Source organism: Pyrgilauda ruficollis, unplaced genomic scaffold (genome assembly GCF_017590135.1).
Source record: "Pyrgilauda ruficollis isolate IOZ18807 unplaced genomic scaffold, ASM1759013v1 scaffold79, whole genome shotgun sequence".
Taxonomy (NCBI): Eukaryota; Metazoa; Chordata; class Aves; order Passeriformes; family Passeridae; genus Pyrgilauda; species Pyrgilauda ruficollis.
The window spans coordinates 1,273,655-1,291,987 of record NW_024529821.1 but is presented as its reverse complement, the minus strand read 5'-3'; the positions used below and the strand labels follow the sequence as shown (position 1 = coordinate 1,291,987).

The following is an 18,333-nucleotide window of genomic DNA, read 5'->3' as shown; positions in this document are numbered from 1 at the left end:
CGTCAGGCACAGGATGAGCAGAGGCATCCGATTTATTCGCCAATGTATTTTGCTAAGTCAGGCCTAGGAAAAAGGATCAGAGCATCATTTGTACTGTGCCAGTGATAACATGATAAAGCAGATGTTCTGTTTTCTCCCATGGCTGTAAAGTCTGTTTCTCTTTACCAGACATGATTTATTTTTTAAATATTTTAAAAATTACAATGTCGAATAGAGCAGTTCCAGAAAACCAAGAAGAGGAGAAAATTAATAAATATCTCCCTGGATATTCCTAAAAGCAGAATTACATTTGTGAAGTTTTTAGAAAGCAAATGAAACACAGCATCCAATAGCCTGTGTAGTATGGTGACAAAAGTTCTGTGTTGGGATCAAAATGTTTTTACTGGACATTTCTGGGTCTCCTTGCCCCAGCTGACATGTGAGATGGGGGGATGGTGAAATCAAAACGTAGCAGCAGGGGCAAGTGCTAAATCAGATATTTAGGACAGCAGGATCATCTGCAAAGGAATTTCTTTTTGTCCCATGATTGTGTTCCAGAGAGATGCCAAACACTCAAGGAGAGGTTCTGCCCCTGTCCATATGCACATTTCTAGTCCTCCTTCACCCCAGGAGCAGGTGTAAATCTGGACTGAAGTGAGGTGCTAATACACTAGGATAGAAACCGCTTAGCTGACACAGAGCAATAAATCTTACCTTCTCAACTTTCATTGCATAATGAATTTCTTAATAAAGTTTCACAGAATGGTGTGCGTTGGGTTGGAAGGGACCTTAAAGATCATCTTGTTCTACCCCACTGCCATGGGCAGGGACACCTTCCACTATCCCAGGTCGCCCCAAGCCCATCCAGCCTGGATTTGGACACTTCCAGGGATGGAGAATCCACAGATTCTCTGGGCAACCTGTTCCACCTGAACCACCTTAATTAGAAAAAAATTATTTCACTATTTAAGCCTGCCCTCTTTCAGTGTAAAGCTATTACCCCTCGCTTATCAGATAACCACCTGTAATTGCATTATTATATTCTGAAATGAAATGCCTATCCTGTTAGCCTTTTAATAGATTTTCCAATATGTGGCATATCAGTTTATCTGCATTCTTCACTTTTACAGCCTTGCATTTCACAGTTTGGTGACCCTTTGGGAGATTCAGCTTTGGTAGTAAACCACTGAATGGGGAATTGTGGAGGAGCATTATGTAATAAGTGGCTACCGGCCATAAAATGTCAAATTTCAAAAGCCTGATTTTATTCCTGATGTAATTCTGTCAGTTTCAATGGTTTGTGCCAGGGCTGTTTACTTTTGAACCTGAATGTATAAAAGGAAAGCTGTAATTTGCAGTCTCCAGTGAACAGTAAAGGATGTAGGCTCTATGTTGAGATATATAATAGATGCTTGGATTTTGGTCAATAGTATTTTAAAAGTGAATTGGTTAAACTGTTAATGTAAATGGAAGGGGATTATGAGAGGTGGGGATTTGTATGAAGCTCTTGGAAACCACATCGCAATGCTGTTTCTCACCCAGCTCACTTATTTTATAAGCGCCAGGTTTCGCATACAAACGCTTTCTCTAATCCTAAATGTTTACGGCTGCCTCGAAGGTACAATTGAGCAGTATCACCCAGCTAGCGCGGAGCAGCGTTCCTCGCCTGGCCGGTGCCCGTCACTGGACGCGCCACGGCGCTCCCGGGCACAGAGCGGCTCCTAAAGCACCGACAGACACCGGGACCCGAAGAAGCACGGCAGAGCCGGTCCCCCCCGGGAGGCAGACGGGGGACGCAGCCCGGCGGGGTCCGGTCCCGGCCGCGCTCCCCACGCTCTGCACCGCCGCCAGCCCCCGCAGCTGCACGGGGCTCCCGCCGGCAGCCGGGTCACGTGTGCGGGCCGTAATCCCGGCGAGGGGGTGTCGTTACCGGGGAAGGGGGCGGCGGGAGGAGGGGCTGCCGCCGATGAGGGCTGAAGCCGGGAGCGCGGCCGGCTGCGGGCGCCGGAGCCGCGGGCGCCGCTGCGGGCGAGGTGGGGGCCGCGGCCATGGCCTGGCCCTGCATCAGCCGGGTGTGCTGCTTGGCCCGCTTCTGGAGCCAGCTGGACAAGTCCGACCTCTCCGTGCCGCTCACCATCCACAACTACTCGGACATCGAGGAGCAGGAGGACGGGCCGCCCCAGCGCGGCGGGCCCCCTCCCCGGGGCAGCGCTCGCCCGCCCGCCCCGGCGCGCCGCCCGCGGGACCCCGCCGCCGGCAAGCCGAGCGGCCGCAGGAAGAGCCGGGCGGCCGCAGCCGAAGAGCCCTTCGCGGCGGAGACCCAGTACCGGCGGGACTTCAGAGCGTGGCCCCTCCCGAGGAGAGACGACTTCCCCTGGGTCAGCGCCAGTAGCGGCGGCGGCGGCGGCGGGAGGGACGGGGCCGCCCCCCAGCCCGCCCCGGGACGCGCCGCCTGCGCCCTGCCCGGCGGCGGCGGGAGACCGGCGGTCGACGGCCTCGAGCAGCTCCGGCCGCGCTCGCAGGCGGACGGCGGCCACACCACCTCCTACAGGTAACCGGGCCCGGCGAATCCCCCGCTCCGCCCCGAGTCGGGTTGCTCCTGCCACGGGCGGGGGACGCTCCTCCGCAGCGCGGGGCGGGGATGCCGGCGGGCGGGCGGCCGCGGCGCGGGGGAGCCGCCACCGAGGGGAGGGGTACGGGGGCTGCCGGCTCGCCGGCGGGCTCAGCCTCTCGCCGCAGCCGCCTTTGCTTTTGGAAGTGCGGTCCTTAAAAGCGTCTCTAATGCCCAGGGCGGGTGCCTGGCCCCGGCAGCCCCTCTGCGTGCCGGGGCAGCGGAGCCGGCCTCAGTGCGCTCCGTTGCCCGCCCCGCGCTCAGGGAGAGGCGCGGGCTCCAGGGTGGGATCCATGATGCCGTCCCTGGCGCAGCAGCGCTTTGCCCACCCGCTGCCGGGAGACACGGCACCTCCGACAGCCGGAGCTGCCCGAGTCCCGTCCGTGCCCAAGAGCCGCATCCTTTAGTGCCACCATCGTTTTCCCTTTAAAACTCCTGGAATGCGACATTCAAGGCGAGCCAAATTACAGCCTTAAAAGATTAGTCAGACAAGAAGACATTTTGCAGGATATATCCCCTATGTCATCTAATAGGCAGTGCAAAAGACTCACAGACCACTTGTCTCAGAGCCTTTAAAAATTGAGTGACTTATCTTATTGCTGTCTTCCTTTCCCTCTGAACAGTATGACAGATTACAGGTGCTTATTTTCAGGAACAAGCAGTCAAGTGGAATGCACCTAAACCCAACTTCTGTTCTTATTGACATCCTCCATGGAAGGAGAGGGATTTCAGCTCCCACAGTGCTGCTGTTGAATATTGTATCAGTTTCATGTTGTTACCACATGCTCCCTCATAATGATGTTTGGCAGGTTTTAATATACCTATGATGTATACTAATAGAGTAATTATTTTTATTCTAACTGATTCACAAGTATTTAGGCACTTATTGCCTATTATTGTCTACCTAGGAGAAATTTCATCACTGCAATTCATTAGATTATTTATCACGATGCTTTTAAGACAAACTGGTGCCTCGGGGAGGATTACCAGCCTGCACAGCAGTATTGCTTATCCCACTCCTCCTGCACAGGCAGCTATGTGCAGTTAACATGCAGACTCTGAAAGGATAACTGCAGTGCTTGAATTTATACGCTATTTTCTCCTTTGCCACATCTCACAGGACAATCACAGAGTAATTATTGGTTTTAAGGTAAAGCACTTTTCAATTTCAAACTACAAGGAATTACTTCAGAGAAACCTGTGTAGAACAAGACTAGCAAGATTCATCTTTCAGAAACACATCCATCTCCACCTCGCTGTTGAAGCCTCCCCTGTCTTTTCAGCCTGACTCGAGAGGAAGGCTGCATCAGCCTGCATTAGAGCCACAGCTTTCCTATAGCAGTTCAAGTGCTCAGAGTCACTTCTCTCACCTTCCTCCCCTCTAACTTGTCTGTTCTTACACAAGGCTCTCAACTACTGTCATCAAAGAACAAGAAGTTTACAGATCACAGGACAAAATACTGGCTGGGGCAACATACCAGCATGCAAACCAAAACAAATTTTACAAAAAGTAAGACTTCAAGGTAGTTGAGGAACTACTCACACTGAAAGAAGGAGCAGTTAATGACAAGGATGGAGGCACAAGCCAGGGCAGCCACACCAGAAAAAAGCTCCCATATAAAACCTTTAAGCTGTTTGAAGGCACAGTAAACAACTGATGCAGACAGAGCTATTTAAGTCCAGCCACTTTTACCTTATTCCAGCAATTCCCATAGTTTCTTTAGGTTGTCACCTGGTACAATGTCATGTTTAAGTTGCTGTACCTCTGAGCACACAGGCTTCACAACAAGCAGCAGGATAAAAGTTCACAATAGCTTCACAAGCTCCAAGAGTATATTTTCGTTTAGATTTTTTTTTTTAAAGACTGAGCATGTACTTGGCAGAGTTACACTAATTATTAGTTACACTTGGGGTACTGGGTTTGTATTTGGTAGCTTCAGTGATGGCACTCCTGCAGTGTGAAGCAGGGAAGGGCTGATCACAGCACACCCACTTTTGCTAAGCTCACAACCCACAAGGACATTTCCATGAAAACCACTACAGCTCACTCCTCTCCTCTTACCTTATTTTCCAAAGGCAGCACTGCAGTCTGCAAACGTATCCAATATTCAAGTAGTAACCAACCAGCACCATTAAGGATTGATATTCTTCATCTTCCTCTGTGACAAAGACCATAAACACCCTCCTTGTTTATTAAATTGTCCCTTGGTGGCCATACACAGCCCCACTGTGCTCTGGCAACAGGGATCTCCCAACTTCTTGTAGACTGTACTCCCCCAGAAGTGTGAGGGCGGCAGGGAAGGCAGAGCAAGGGGGTTTCTCTTACTAAGGCCCTTTGTGTCTTGAGGAGGAGGTTGGTGAACCCCATGATGTCTTTGGGGCAGTTGGAAAAAGGAAGTGTCCTACAGAGACATGCAGGCAGGGACCACTGCAGCAGATGGTAAAGAGAAACAAAGGTATGATAACACATGTTTTTTGTAAGACAGTCTCACTGCCTTGCTAGGGAGATTCCCTCTTTTCTGCTTGCTGGAGTAGCTGCCCTCCCTGTGGGTCAACCCAGTGAGGAGGAGGGGCAGCCCTGGTGACTGGCTTGTCTGCATGGGGAACTGTGTCCACTCTCCCAAAAAATGGGTCATTTGAGTCCTTGGTGCTCCAGGTGCTTCAGCAGGTTCTGAACAGCTGGGTCAGGCACGCACTGTGAGGCTCTTCCTGGAGGATTGGCTCCTGCAGTGTGGGCACTGCTGGTCAGTAGCCTCCACCTGTACTTTGTGACTGTGCCAGGTCTCAGCAGCTGCCTGGGCTTGCTTAGTGGGAAAGACAAATCAAGTCTGTCTTGAACAAGACAATGCAGAAGAGTTGTCATTGATACATGGTCCACTCCATGCTTTTTATAGCAGTAGTGGTTTTCTTGCTTCGCTCTGTAAGGTGTTGGGATTTCTTTAGGTTTTGTACTTTGGGGTTTTTTTTAATTCAGGAATTTTGACTCTAGCAGCCTATTGTGTTTCTGTGAAGCACCCAAGTATAATGTTGAGTCCCCTGTAACATTCAGCACCATTTGATGTGCCTTTGTATTATCAGTGCAATGCTCCTGTGAGACTTCATTCTGCATTCTGCTTTAAGCTCAGAAGGAAGCACAGCTGCACACAAATCTGTCTGTGGGTAGTGAAGCTGGTCAGCATGACCTGGCATTTCCCAGAACAAAATAAACCTCTGGGATCAGTGATTGACACTGGAGGAATCTGTCTATGGCCAGAGTAAAGAGGTGGAGGGGGTGTTGGAGCAATACCTGTATTACTGAGGAAGTGAAGATTTTTTGTATTTTGAAATAATAACTGAATAAAAGGTGGAAGAACAGCACAACTGTCTGCCCTACAAACTGCCCTAAAACTTCCCTGCCCTATTGCCCTGTGTCTCCAGATCTGTGGACAGCTTCTCTCTCCCTCTAGTCCCTGAATTTTGGCTGGAGTTTTGCAGGGTCTAAATTAAGTCAAACCCAATGGGGCTGCATTGTGGGAGCTCAGGCACACAGGTTAAGGCAAATCAATACAAGCTGCACTTGAAAGCCTAAAACGGGATGTGCTCCAACTGTGAAAAGATCCTGAGGACTGCTGCAGAGGGTTGCAGTAGATTACACCTTACTGATGCTGGAGGAGGCAGAAGAAAGTGCTGAGTGGCCTCTCTGCATCTTCCCAAGGGTTTGTCCTTTGGCGTCATGGAAGTGACTTCTCCCTTCAGCAGTAAATTGCAGGTGCTACGCGCTTTTGGCTTTGCACACAATTAATTGTAGTACTAGGTCTTGATTGCATTTAGCAGACAGTCTAGAAATAGAGAAGTGCTTTACTTAGCTCCCTTAACCGACGATGAGAGAAATTGGTGCTGTCAGCAGGTATCCCCACCTGGCTCTGTTCTCTGGATGTCATGTTCTTACCTTGTTAGAAGGCAATAGGGGTGAAGGTACAGCCTCTCTGTCAGGGCCAGTACTGCTGGGAGGAGAACCCTGGTCAAGGCTCAACTACACTAAATCACTACAAACATCAGTTTTCCCTTCAGTAACCTGCCAGCTTTTGGAATACACCTCAGGCGTATAAGTGAAAATGTTGCACCAGAGCTGTGAGCAGTTGTTTTGCCTCTTTTCCCCCCACCCATCATCTTTACTTGTATTGGCCCTTGGGTAACTGGGAGATGACTTCAAATTTCTGCACACACATACAATGCAGGTCCTGAGCAGAGCCCAGTCTCTGCAGCTGGGGTTTCCATGACAGGTATTTTGAGCAGGTATGAGAGTCAAGAGCACCCAACTTGTTTGCACTTGGGAAGCACAGCAGTAAATAACACCAAACTGGGACCCTAAGATCAGGAAGGTTTCTTGCTCACCGGAGTGAGCCATGTTGTTCTGATGAAAAGAAACCTCATAAAGAGCTGGAGTAATTAAGGAGAAAGGTGTCTGTTGTGCCATTGCTCATGATTTTTGGGAATAGCAGGTGGAAGGTGCCTCAGCAAACTGAATTCTCACCTTGTACAAATTCCCAATTGTACAAATACTCAGCACATGCCATTCCATGACCATGAAGCAGACATCTCCCCACTAGGAGGGATCCCACAGAGTGAGGGCTTTTCCCCATAACTATGGATGCACTCATAGTGTGTTACTTGGCTGCCTGAACATTCATCTGCCTTCACATAGTGCTTGTGTAGAAAAGCAACGTGAACTGCAGTGACTCCTTACTTTTAAAAAGCATCTTATTATTTTGCTGTGCAAAAACCAGCAAAAATACCTGAGCTTGTGTTCAGCAATGTATGGGATCAGAGCACGCACCTGAGCCTGTAGGGTTAATATTACTGTGTATGAGGAGCTCCATCCTTGATCCAGCAAGATCTTTAAAGGCATGCTTATCCTTAATAATAGCAGTAAATCTTTTATAATCAAGGCTTACAGTTATCTTTACATTCGTAAGTATCTTGCTGCTTGGGGAAATTAATACTCAAGCCCCTGATTTTTATGCTATTTAAGAAGTAAGCTTGCTTGGTGCAGGCATTGGGATGGATCCAGAGAGTGCCACTGTGCACTGCATAGCCTGGCTGAGGCAGAGAGGGCTTGGAGGGGCACAGAGGTGTGTGAGGAGAAACACAGTGAGGCTGGGAATAGAGAGGGTGTCTGTTGTACAAACTATGCTGTAGAACTGAAATTGGGATTCAAAGATGTTCCTTAAAGTAGGAGGAATTTCCTCCACTTAAAGTCCTTTCAGCCTTATATTAGAGTGAAAGAATGGATAAAGGGTGGATGGCAGAAGTCAAGAACCTCAGACCTACCCACACATTCCCAGTCACATAGTTCTGATAAAAGAGAAGCAGCTGCCTGTCCTGTCACACCAATGTAAGTGCTCCTTCCTTGGGTATCTGCCAGTGACCAAAGCAACTCCCTAAAACTCACCCTAAGATAACAGTTTGAGTCTTAGGGTTTTTGTCTTGTACTTTCATTCAAGTCTTTTGCTATTGCTTCCTTCTTGTGACTTATGAACAGCTCCAAACAGGTACTGCCTGACCTTACTGGACGTGAGAGTTGAGATAGGAGATATCCAAGTGGCTTCTGCTTTCGTCCTCTGTAATTCCTGTGTGCTGGTCTGTCTTTCTGCTATGTCATTTCTCTACCCTTCTATTTTTCCCCCACTCCTGAAGCCTTTCCCCCATTTCTATCCTCATGCTGGACTCTTTGGCTGGATAGGAGAATGGGCACAATCTGCCTCTGTGTCCGAGGGTTGGAAGGGCACCGCACCAGTGTCTGACACAGCTCAGAGGAGAAGCAGTTTAGTGGCTCCATCCAGGAGGGCTCCTGACTTTGTCATGCAGAGCTCTCACTGTGACCATGATTTGTAACATTTGCAATCTTCCATTTGTCAGGAGACATCATAGCACCCTCCCTGACCTGTGGAGCTCTTTGCCAACAAGTGGACTTAGCCTGTCCCTTGGGAGAGCACTGCTGGCCACCCAGCTCTGCCTGGGCAAACCAGATGAATGGCCCTGAAGTAGTCCATGAAGAGCTGTGTTGCAGACAGGGAGACATTTCACAACCCACACTTTCAGCCAAAACCTTTCCCACAGCAGTCTGGCTTCCCCAGAGGATATCTAGAATAGTTTGTACTTTCAAAAGAGAATAACAGACACCCCAAGCTGTTCACACAAGTTTCCTTCTAAAAGGAAATTTGGAAGAATGTTCATTATGCTTTTTAATTGTCACTGGTGTGCTGGGTATGAGAAGGAAGAAGGGACAAGAATGAGAACAGAGTAGGTCAGGCAGTGTAGCTTTGAGTTATTGTCAGCTATACTGACCAGGTCAGGATGAGCCTTCTTCTCCAATTCTTAAATAAGCACTGTTATGCAGTGGCTCAGAACCACCACTGATAACTAATCATGCATAGCAATCTGTGACATAAAGATGAGGTACTAAAATGACAACTGTCCTGGCATTGGTGCTTCATGACTGTCAATGCTGAATCTGTATGGAAACAGCACTGTTGGGATTGCCACTGTCTGCCTCTCTGTGCCTAACAGAAGTGCCCTATACCTTGGTGAAATTAAAAAGCTTTCTAGGCTAGATTTTCACTAGGTCAGTGAAGTAAAATGGATTTTGCAGACAGCTTTCTCTGCAAAGCAGAAAACATTAGTAGAGCACACAAAATGGGGAAAGAGCTGGAGGCAGCACATAGGCTGGTCATTGCTCACAGCATCCAGCAGCTCGAGCTGCAGCAGTAGCAGACACTGTGGTTGGAAAGAACAGAAGGACCAATCCCAAGTGCATAATTTCCAAATCATTTCCTGAAGTCTGCAAGGACACACGATGAATGATGGTGGAGCCATCTCTCCTGCCTGGCCCCCTGTCTCAGCTGTTTGACAGCCTGGTACAGGCAGTCCTGCTCACCCAGGGGGGAGGTGGCACATAAACAGCAGCTCAGTGAAACAGCTTCATCAATGCTGGGCTTCATCACAACACCCTGGTAATTAACAGTCCAGTGCTTTTTTTTTGTTTCTAGTCTATACGTTGTTTGTACTCCCACTTGCTCCATCTCTCATCACCACAGGGGTTAAACTGTTCCAGCAGGCCACAAGCCTCTCTCTCCACTCTGCACTGATTCAGACCTTCCCCTGCAGACACATCCCCACACATTACAAAAGAAATGCCTTTTCTCGAGCTCTATTAACCGATTTTGAGAAAGAGCAAAGAAACAGTTGAAAAAGCAGTGATGTATATGATCAAAGCACTGGGACAACCCACTTGCAAAAAGCTGCTTCTTAATTATTCCTAGAGTGAGTTAGAGGTAAAGAAACAGCAGTACACAGAAACCAGCCCTTCCTTTTGATCACTGCTGTTTTAAAGCCTGTGTGCTGCTCTGAAGGTCTTTCACAACCCCAGTGGTTTAGTACTTCAGGTACCACCAGGTCATTTCTATTTATGGAGATCAAAAATCTCATCTTTAGGTTGCAAGAGTTTAGGACAAAACAGAACCTCAATAGAGCCTGGTCACTGAATTCTAGGCCTGGAGGCTACCTTCCCTCCACTGCAGGTCCTTGCAGTCCCAAAGTGACCCGACAACTGCTGCTGTGCAGTCTAGGAACAAGGGGAGGAGAGGGGTGCAGTAGGAAGGATGAAGATTACTGTCTCCAGCAGCAGCAGTCAGTCTTACATACTCACTCCTAGCAGCAGCTGGATGTCACACTACACAGGGTGTAAAAGGGAAGACAGTCACTATTCTTGTCATTAACATCTTAAACTAAGTAACATTAAAAACAGGGCATTCCTCTTCCCCAGGCTTTGATCAGATTGACTCCACTGATGACTCCGAGACTGATTTTTAGTCGAGTCACCAGGTTGATAATTGGGCTCGTGTTCTTTCTGACTCTTGGCTATGCAACTGGAGATGGGAACATATGACCTGCAAGCTTAGAAGCAGAGCAAATTTAGTTAGCTGCACTTTCTTGACCAAAGGTTATAATATTCCTTTCTTGTGTTAAGTACCTCAGCTCCCAAAAGGAGTTAAGCTAAGTTGTCTCTGTTTTGCTCTGCCCTTCACTTTTGGCTCAGATTTCTGGGTTCCCCCAGATCAAAATCCCAGTTCCAAACAGAAATGCTGCTGTGGTGTGCGCCATGACTGTATCTGCCCTTATGTTTCTGATTCTGTGGGGAGCATTTCCTCAGTGCATGTAGGTGCTTCAAAAATAGCTTTGATTATCCAGGCTGAGAGGAGAATGGTTTGACTTCCAGCCAAAATGAGGGTCTTGTGATCCAAAAGGACTGTGCTTGGGGGCCTGCCAAATCAGCAAATGATCTGCTATAAAGCATTGAGACAGAGTTGGCTGCACAGGCAGGCAGCACAGTCATTCATTGAAAGCTGGAGACACACTCCATTGCAGCAGGGAGACCAGTCAGTGCAAGGATGAATGGTTAGGAATCAATGCCACCAGCATTCTTGAGGAAATTGGGCTTTATGTGGAGCAGCAGGTTCCAGTTCCTAGAAACTGTGGGAGTGTAACTGATGGTTTTGTACCATTTTGCTGGTATTTTGCCCAATAGTTGTGTCCTCCTTCTGGCTGTGCAGCAGGACAGAGGTCAGATTAACTCTGCTTTCATTCACATCTGGGATTTGCTGCTGAAAGGTTGCCTTCTTGGGGCGTTGCTTGGCCAAAATCACCTTTCTTCAAAAGTGCTGCCTTATCCTGAAGTGTTACAGGAAGAGAGCAGGAACACCACCAGCAGCACCAGGGATGCTGCATGGGCACTCAGCTGCTGCCTGAGCAGGCCCAAACAGCATGGTGCAGAGAAGGCAGAAGGTGGCAGCTCAGGACAGCAAGAACAAACTGATTATAAACAAGATTTGCAATGTGACATAGACAGCCCTGAGAGGGGCCTGGCTTTGTTTTCCAGCAGCAGGAAGTTCTTCCATAGGACATTATCCATAATATACTGCAAGGATCAAGTCCAAACTACACATTCTAAAATAATACTCCACACTTATGCACTTTGAGTTGGATATTTAAAAGAGGAATTTGCAGCTATTATAAATATAGCAAATAGCATGCTTGGAAAAACGGAACTCAGAAAGGCTGTGATCAAAGATAAGCTTGACACATGAAAACAAGTCTCAGTCTTAGCCCTTGATCCTGTATATAAGCAGATAGTAAAATGCAGTTATTGAACCGTGCCAGGGTAGGAAAATAAGATTGTCACATCTCGGTTAGTCACCTCTCCTTTTGCTACAGAAGCTGCCTGAATTTGTTGCCAGAGATACACACACAAACAGAGCAGACTTCTGTCTTCCTCTGAGCAACAAGGCAGCTCAGCTGCTGCTGCAGCATCCAGAAAGTCCTGATGGCAAGGGCATTAGTGGGGCCTGTTTGTGACAAGGCATGCAGAGAAGCAGAGGGAGAGCTGCAGAAGGGAGCTGGCAGCTGAACTAAGCAGGCCCTGCAATGCTGTTCTTTAGTGCTCTCAAAAGGTGCTGCCCCTTTCTCAGTGCAGTCTCTGTGCATTTCTCAGATGACCCTTGGCTGACTTATTCTTGGAGCAGCAATGCCTTTTCAGACATCCTCATGCAGATTTAAAGCACTTCCCCCCCATCTGAAGAAAAATCATCAGCGTAAGCATCTGCCAGCTGAGACGGTGTCTCCCTTTGGATGTATTTCAGACTGAGCTGCCACAGCTGTGCAGCACAGCACACGCTGGCAAACTCTGCTGCTGAGAGAGCCACAGCCAAGTATGTGAACATCAACAGGCCCTTGGCATATGTGAGGGCCACACATCGGACCAAGGTGTCTTACAATGTAAGTGGCCAATGTGCCAGACAATGTTTTACATTGTAAGTGGTCTGTGGGCTAGCATGCAAAAAGTAACCCTAACTTCTTACCCAGGAATGACCTCCAGGAAAGAGCACATTTTGTAGGAAAGAAAGAAGAGTTAAGTCAGGGAATCCAGTTAGCCCAGTCTGTGCCCTGTTCCGTCTTTCAGTCTGGGCTTTCTGAGAGAAACAGGCTGCTAGGCACAGTTCTTTTATTCTCGGTATGCCTCAGACAAGGTCAGTCGTGCAAGCTGATTGCATCCCACCTTGCCTTCTGGCTTTGCAACCACTCTGAGCAGAAGTACCCTGTGATAATGTTGTCTTTTACGAGTTCTTCTGTCTTGACAATGTCATTTCAGACAAGAGTATCGCCCATGGACTGGAGCAAAACCATCCAAGCCTATAAAGTCAAAACAAGGTTTCATTATCCCAGAAGACCATTTTGTTCAAGAGACAAGCTACAAGGCAGACTTTAAGGTAATTAGCAGTTTTTAAAAATCCTGAAGTCAATGTGGATAATGCCCAAAGTGCACATCAAGAACTCCTCATATTTGATCACTGTGGTGCATGTAGAATAAAGCCACATCCTCATGGACAACTTTTTTGTCATTGCCCATTAGGCAATGTGGCCATCCCTCGCCTTCAGAAAGGCATGCTAGACAATGTCATACTCTAGCTGATCATAGTTCAACCCAAGACAAAGATTTTAAACTGGAAGGAAGTTCAAGATTTACAATTCCCTCAATTGGATACCTTATGTACAACGTGTGTGTCATCACCTCTCTGTGTGTAAGGTGCCATTAACACCTCCTGCACTGACTTGGAGCAGTCAGTGGGGACTAGCACTAGGGTTGCAGAGTGAGATTCGGCCTCTGGGCACAGGTGTTTGCCTGGGAATCTTTGCAGGTCACTGCCTAAGGAACAGCACCTGCCCAGACAGCACAAAACTCCCCCTTGCTGGTGTGGGCAGAAGCTGCCCCCACTATGAATGCCAAGGAGGACATGGCTGTGATGAACACAAAAGCTAAACACCTCTGAGACTTCCTTGGGATTTTCCTGTGAGATTCTACAATTTTTTTCTGTGAGTTTCTCTATACCAGCAGAGATAATTTTATTGCTGTGAAATACAGGTGCTGTTGAAAATCCCATGAGGAAACATTCTGTGCTCAGCATTTTCCCTGACAGGGCCCCCCACACTCCCCATCCCCAGAAGAAAGAAAAGTGCACACTGACAAGGCTCTGTTTTAGCTGCTTTTTGCATTAGGCCACCAAAGAGAACAGCACCTCCCAGACAACCACAGGAATTGTTCACAGGCTGCACTGAATGACTCAGAATGCAGGGCTAGGGCTGGGGCTGAACTCCCCAGCCACAGTGTGCTGTGCCAGTAGAGGTAACAGCAGCTACTCCAGGGCCACATGTGAAAAGTAAATCTTTGCCTTGGAGGAGACAAGGAAGAAGTGTTTAATCAGCAGACAGTCAAGTGCCTCCTCCGCAGAGGATTGCTGGCACACTGCTGCGATGAGGCTCATGATGGGTATAGCCAGCTCTGCTGAAAATGGGACAGTGACCTCAGGCAAAACAGAATTTGCAAACCTCACCAAAACTTCCTCCTTGCTCTGAATAGTCTGGGCTGTTTACTGAGGTGCAGTGATGACGATAGACCTTGCATTTGACCTTTTAACCTTGTATTTGACCCATGTTCATTTAATTTTGCATTTTGACCCTAAGGAGTAAAAATATGGTGTTTTCCAATTTGTCAGGTAGGATGCAGAGAAGAGGATCCTAGCTAAATCCCTGAAGGTCCCTATCCCAGTTCTTGAGGAAAGGAAAGAGGAGACTAGAATCCCAGACACAAGCACATGCTACCAAGGCCACGGCACTCTGAACATCCTGGAGCCCCAGGGCACCATCACAGTCTCTCTAACAGACAGCATGGCAAAGGTGTAGTCAGGAATGAAGATGGTGCCAAGATGCCACCGGTCCAAAGAGAAGTCAGATTCTCCCTGGTTCACATCTGGCCATTAGGATTTTGCCTCTTACCTGAAGCCCCTGGCTTTGCCAGACATGTGGAAATCAGATTTATGGTATGTCCAGACAGCCTACATGTAGGACTCAGGCTGCTGGTTCTCCCCAGCCACTGAGCTGTGCATATATTGTTTGTGATATCGCACTTGTTCCTTAGTGTCAGATGCAGCCCCAGAGGAATGGAAAAATCAGAACAATGAAACAACATCAGCCAGAGATCAATGGCTTTCCCTGTACTCTCTTTGCCTGTAGTTTTGCACTTCTTTCTCTGCTTGAATGGTGCCATCAGCATACCCAGCAGTGCTTTCGACCCTTTCATGTTTATGGCCAGATTCACCCCGAGTCCTGGGCTGGATGCACATCTACAGCCAGTCCTATATAAAATCCTTTGAGTTTTCAGCATTAGGGATGACAGAAGCATCCAGGTGTCCTTCATGCTTCAGTACAACTACAGAGGCTATATATTGCTTGAAATTCTGATTCCACAGGCATCAGAGAAAGTGACCATTGTTATCTCTGCCTTTCCTCCAGGTGTGAGAAGTTTACATCCTTACCCAAGTCCTTGCAGTTAAACAGCCTGGCATGTCCAGTAACCAGTTTGTCTCCTTTGGGTCCTCCAGGTCTGCACCTCTATTCACAGCAGACATGGACTGTGGCCCCATAAAGCATTACAATGGAACATTTTTGTGGAGCCTGGATGGCATTCTCCAAAAGCTTAAGGACCAGACACACACCACTCTTAATTCCTCTCACTTAAATCCAGCACCCATCCAGCAGTGAATTTGTTGTGATGCTTGTAGAGTGTTTGCTAACATCACACCTGCCCTTGAATCACCCTGTACAGCAAGACCAATCTCACTGATGCCCAGCCACGGGCTAACACCTGGGTAGTGGTTACAGGGAGAGCAGATAGATCCTCACAACACCCCAGGCCCCTCAAACTCTCTTTGACAGTTGTATCCTGTGTCACACTAATGCTCTTCTCCCTTTCTCACCCCACTAGATCCCAGAGGTGAAGACCAGGTTCTCCCCCAACCCTTCTGCTGTTTTCCAGGCGCCATCACGGATCCTCAACGTGTGAACCTGGACCCTCCTCACACCCAGGCAGCTTAAACGTGGAGTTTCTGTTAAGATGTATCACTATGCAATTTTCATGAGGAGTGTTAAGATCAAAGAACCGGTGTTATCAAAAGCAGCTCCAGTGATTAATGATATGCACACACACTTTCTGTTAACACAACAAACCGCAAAGCGCTTGGTTCAGAGCTGGCAGAACACGCTGCAAGGAGTGACCTAGTTTTTCACAGGAGCAGGTTCATTACTATGCCAGCTGGCGTCACATTAGGAGATTGACTTTGGGCAGCAAAGGCAGGATTGCAGGCAACATCCCTACTCAGAAATACACAGGGTAGGAGGGAAAACAGTCGCAAGCAGGATGGATAATTAAAACCCAAACCAGTTTTATTTAGCAACACCCTCTAAGTAGGCCACTGAAAGACAGGGAGTAGTCTGGCTGACTTCTGAGCTTCTTGGGGGGGTTTTGGGAGTAGGACCTCAAATGGCATCACCAGAAAGTACAGCATCAAAGGGGCTGGTCTGAACATCCAAAGTTGTTTCAGAAGCTGGAGGAAGCCAGTGTCATTGAACTCTAAAATAAATCTGGCACATGCAGTGTCTTGGGCCTTTAAGGCTGGGAAGCTGGATATTTCCAAAATTGGAGACCTCATGCAGGAGCAAGGGAGCACTGAACTCCAGGAGACAGCCCTGACAGCAGTGCACCAGACTGGTGGGGAGAGGAGTGCATCCAGGCACCCACCAGACTCCTCCAGAGGATCTAAGATACTTATGTAACTTGTATAGCTGTCAGGGTGACTGTAAATATTGTACATGGATTTTACCTAAAGCAATTTGTGATCCTTTAATCAAAAGGATATGCTTATACTTTTAATAAATGTTAACTCTTTGCATATGCAAGGTGGAAAATATTGCCTTGAAATTCCTAAATTATCGCCTGTATATTGGTAATGCTAATGCTAGGAACAACCACAAGCGAATGTTACTTAGATATTCTTCTTAAAGAGAAATGTAATGTAGAATGTAAGCCATCTGTCATTTTTAAGATAGGCTGTTTCAAGTGTCATTGTTCTGAAGCTGATTTTTTTAGACTGCTGTGCATTTAACTTTTGCTGAGGTACATGTGTTTCAAGAAACCATTTTTTTAGCCTTTGTTCATCAAGACTTTACAATTTCTATTTCGATAACATGCAATATGATTAGTCTACTGCTTATTTAATGTATTTACTAATTATTTTGGAAAAATAAATTGAAAAACTTTTACTTTGTGTTTGCAACACATGTGTGTTGTCCAGAACAAGGGAAACTATCCTCAGACTTGAACAGTGATCAGATATTCATTCATCTGTAATAAAACAGACTTTTACACAGGAGGATTTTTTCTTAACCTTCTTACTAGCTGAAGTCTAAGACAAATTTAATGAACTTTGGGGATTCTGCTAAAAGTATGCATTGCTGATAATTCCCATAAGAACAATTTTTGAGCTGTTGGCATGTGAATTGTACTTGCAATACATGCAGACAGCATCTTCTCACAGCATTATGTGAGAATTTAATGGTGCCATCCCTGTTCTCTATAGTGGGACCGAACACAACCACCAGAATAGGGAGCACCTGCAGTAAGCTGCATTTGGCTGGGGCAAGGGATGGCTCTTCCTACACTCATCCTTGGAGAAACCTGCAGTAATCCCAGTGCTTGCCAGAATAATTTTTCAGGAAATTCATTTTTCAGGAAATTAATTTGAAGCATTCAAACTGTGCTAAAAGAAGTTTTGCATGTTAGATGTTTCTAATAATTCAATCTGCTTGTTTAATCTCTTTATAATGTTTTTAATAGTTTTGTTCAAACAATTTAAGTTCATTTCAATCCTGGACTTTATTAACAGCAAGGAAAAAAAAAAGTAAAAAGGAAATTGTCTATTATCTCTTCTTATTTGACTGTATTTCTTAAAAAAAAGACCCAGATTTAAACAAATTGGTAATATAATAAGCTTGTATTTTATCAAATGGACTGGATTTAATTTAATAAATTAAAAAGTATTTTGGCTATTGGTTTTCTCTCATATTTTTGTTGTTATGGTTGTAAAATACAACCCTCAGGTATTCAACCTTGCAGTACAATTTGTCACTGCGTGATAGCAGGGCACACTGGACACCGCAAGGCATTGGGAATGCATTCAGAGCCATCAGAGTCAATTCCTTACTCCTGGAGCTTTCCCCCAGGCACAGCCCCCAGCAAGCACAGCTTGAAGGCACACTCAGAGCTGTGGCCCAGCTGCATTCCCTGTGAAATGCAGAGGTTTGATACACTTTGATGTAGATGCCATGCTCTGAAGATCCCTTTCTGCAGTACCCACACTGTGCCCTGTTAAGTTTCACCTCAGTTTCACTCTGCCATCTCACATAAATTACAGGAAAAAGTGATAGCATTGAATGTTAGAAGAGACCACTGCTTTACAGTTATTCCCAAGAACATTTCAGTCAGTAAAAGTGCTGAAGATACAACCAGCTTCCCTAGACAGTGCAATAGCTCTTCTAGCTATGCCTCAAAAGACTTTCAAGGAGAAAGCCAAAGGCTCACAAGCTGCTGCTCAATGTACATGAGCAATGAACAGAAGGAAAAGTGAGCAGGCACTTACCACTGTAAGGTCCAGGGTGATGCCACTGGCTGTCAATGTTTGCAACTTACCTGATTTTGTATGAAAAATGCCTGCCTCAACCAAACTGAAAGGTATCACACCAAATTCCTCTGAAGAAGTCAAATCTACATGACTTAGGCAGGCTCCAGGGAGTCGTGATGCCAGAATTGCTTCCAA

General features: G+C 46.9%; 1 protein-coding gene across 1 annotated transcript; it reads left to right on the top strand.

Annotated features, from left to right (window-relative positions):
* The first annotated feature begins 1,967 nt into the window (after positions 1 to 1,967).
* Positions 1,968 to 17,564, top strand: MAP6D1 (MAP6 domain containing 1). The gene is made up of 3 exons (XM_041487104.1): positions 1,968 to 2,530; positions 12,777 to 12,894; positions 15,447 to 17,564. The coding sequence occupies exons 1-3, from the start codon at positions 2,028 to 2,030 to the stop codon at positions 15,522 to 15,524; spliced, it is 699 nt and encodes a 232-aa protein (XP_041343038.1). The 5' UTR covers positions 1,968 to 2,027; the 3' UTR covers positions 15,525 to 17,564.
* The last annotated feature ends 769 nt before the right edge of the window (positions 17,565 to 18,333 follow it).

Coding starts and splice junctions, on each gene's coding strand:
- MAP6D1 (XM_041487104.1), top strand. CDS start 2,028: ATGGCCTGGCCCTGCATCAGCCGGGTGTGCTGCTTGGCCCGCTTCTGG. Junction 2,531..12,776: donor GGCCACACCACCTCCTACAG/GTAACCGGGCCC, acceptor ATGTCATTTCAG/ACAAGAGTATCGCCCATGGA. Junction 12,895..15,446: donor GCTACAAGGCAGACTTTAAG/GTAATTAGCAGT, acceptor TCACCCCACTAG/ATCCCAGAGGTGAAGACCAG.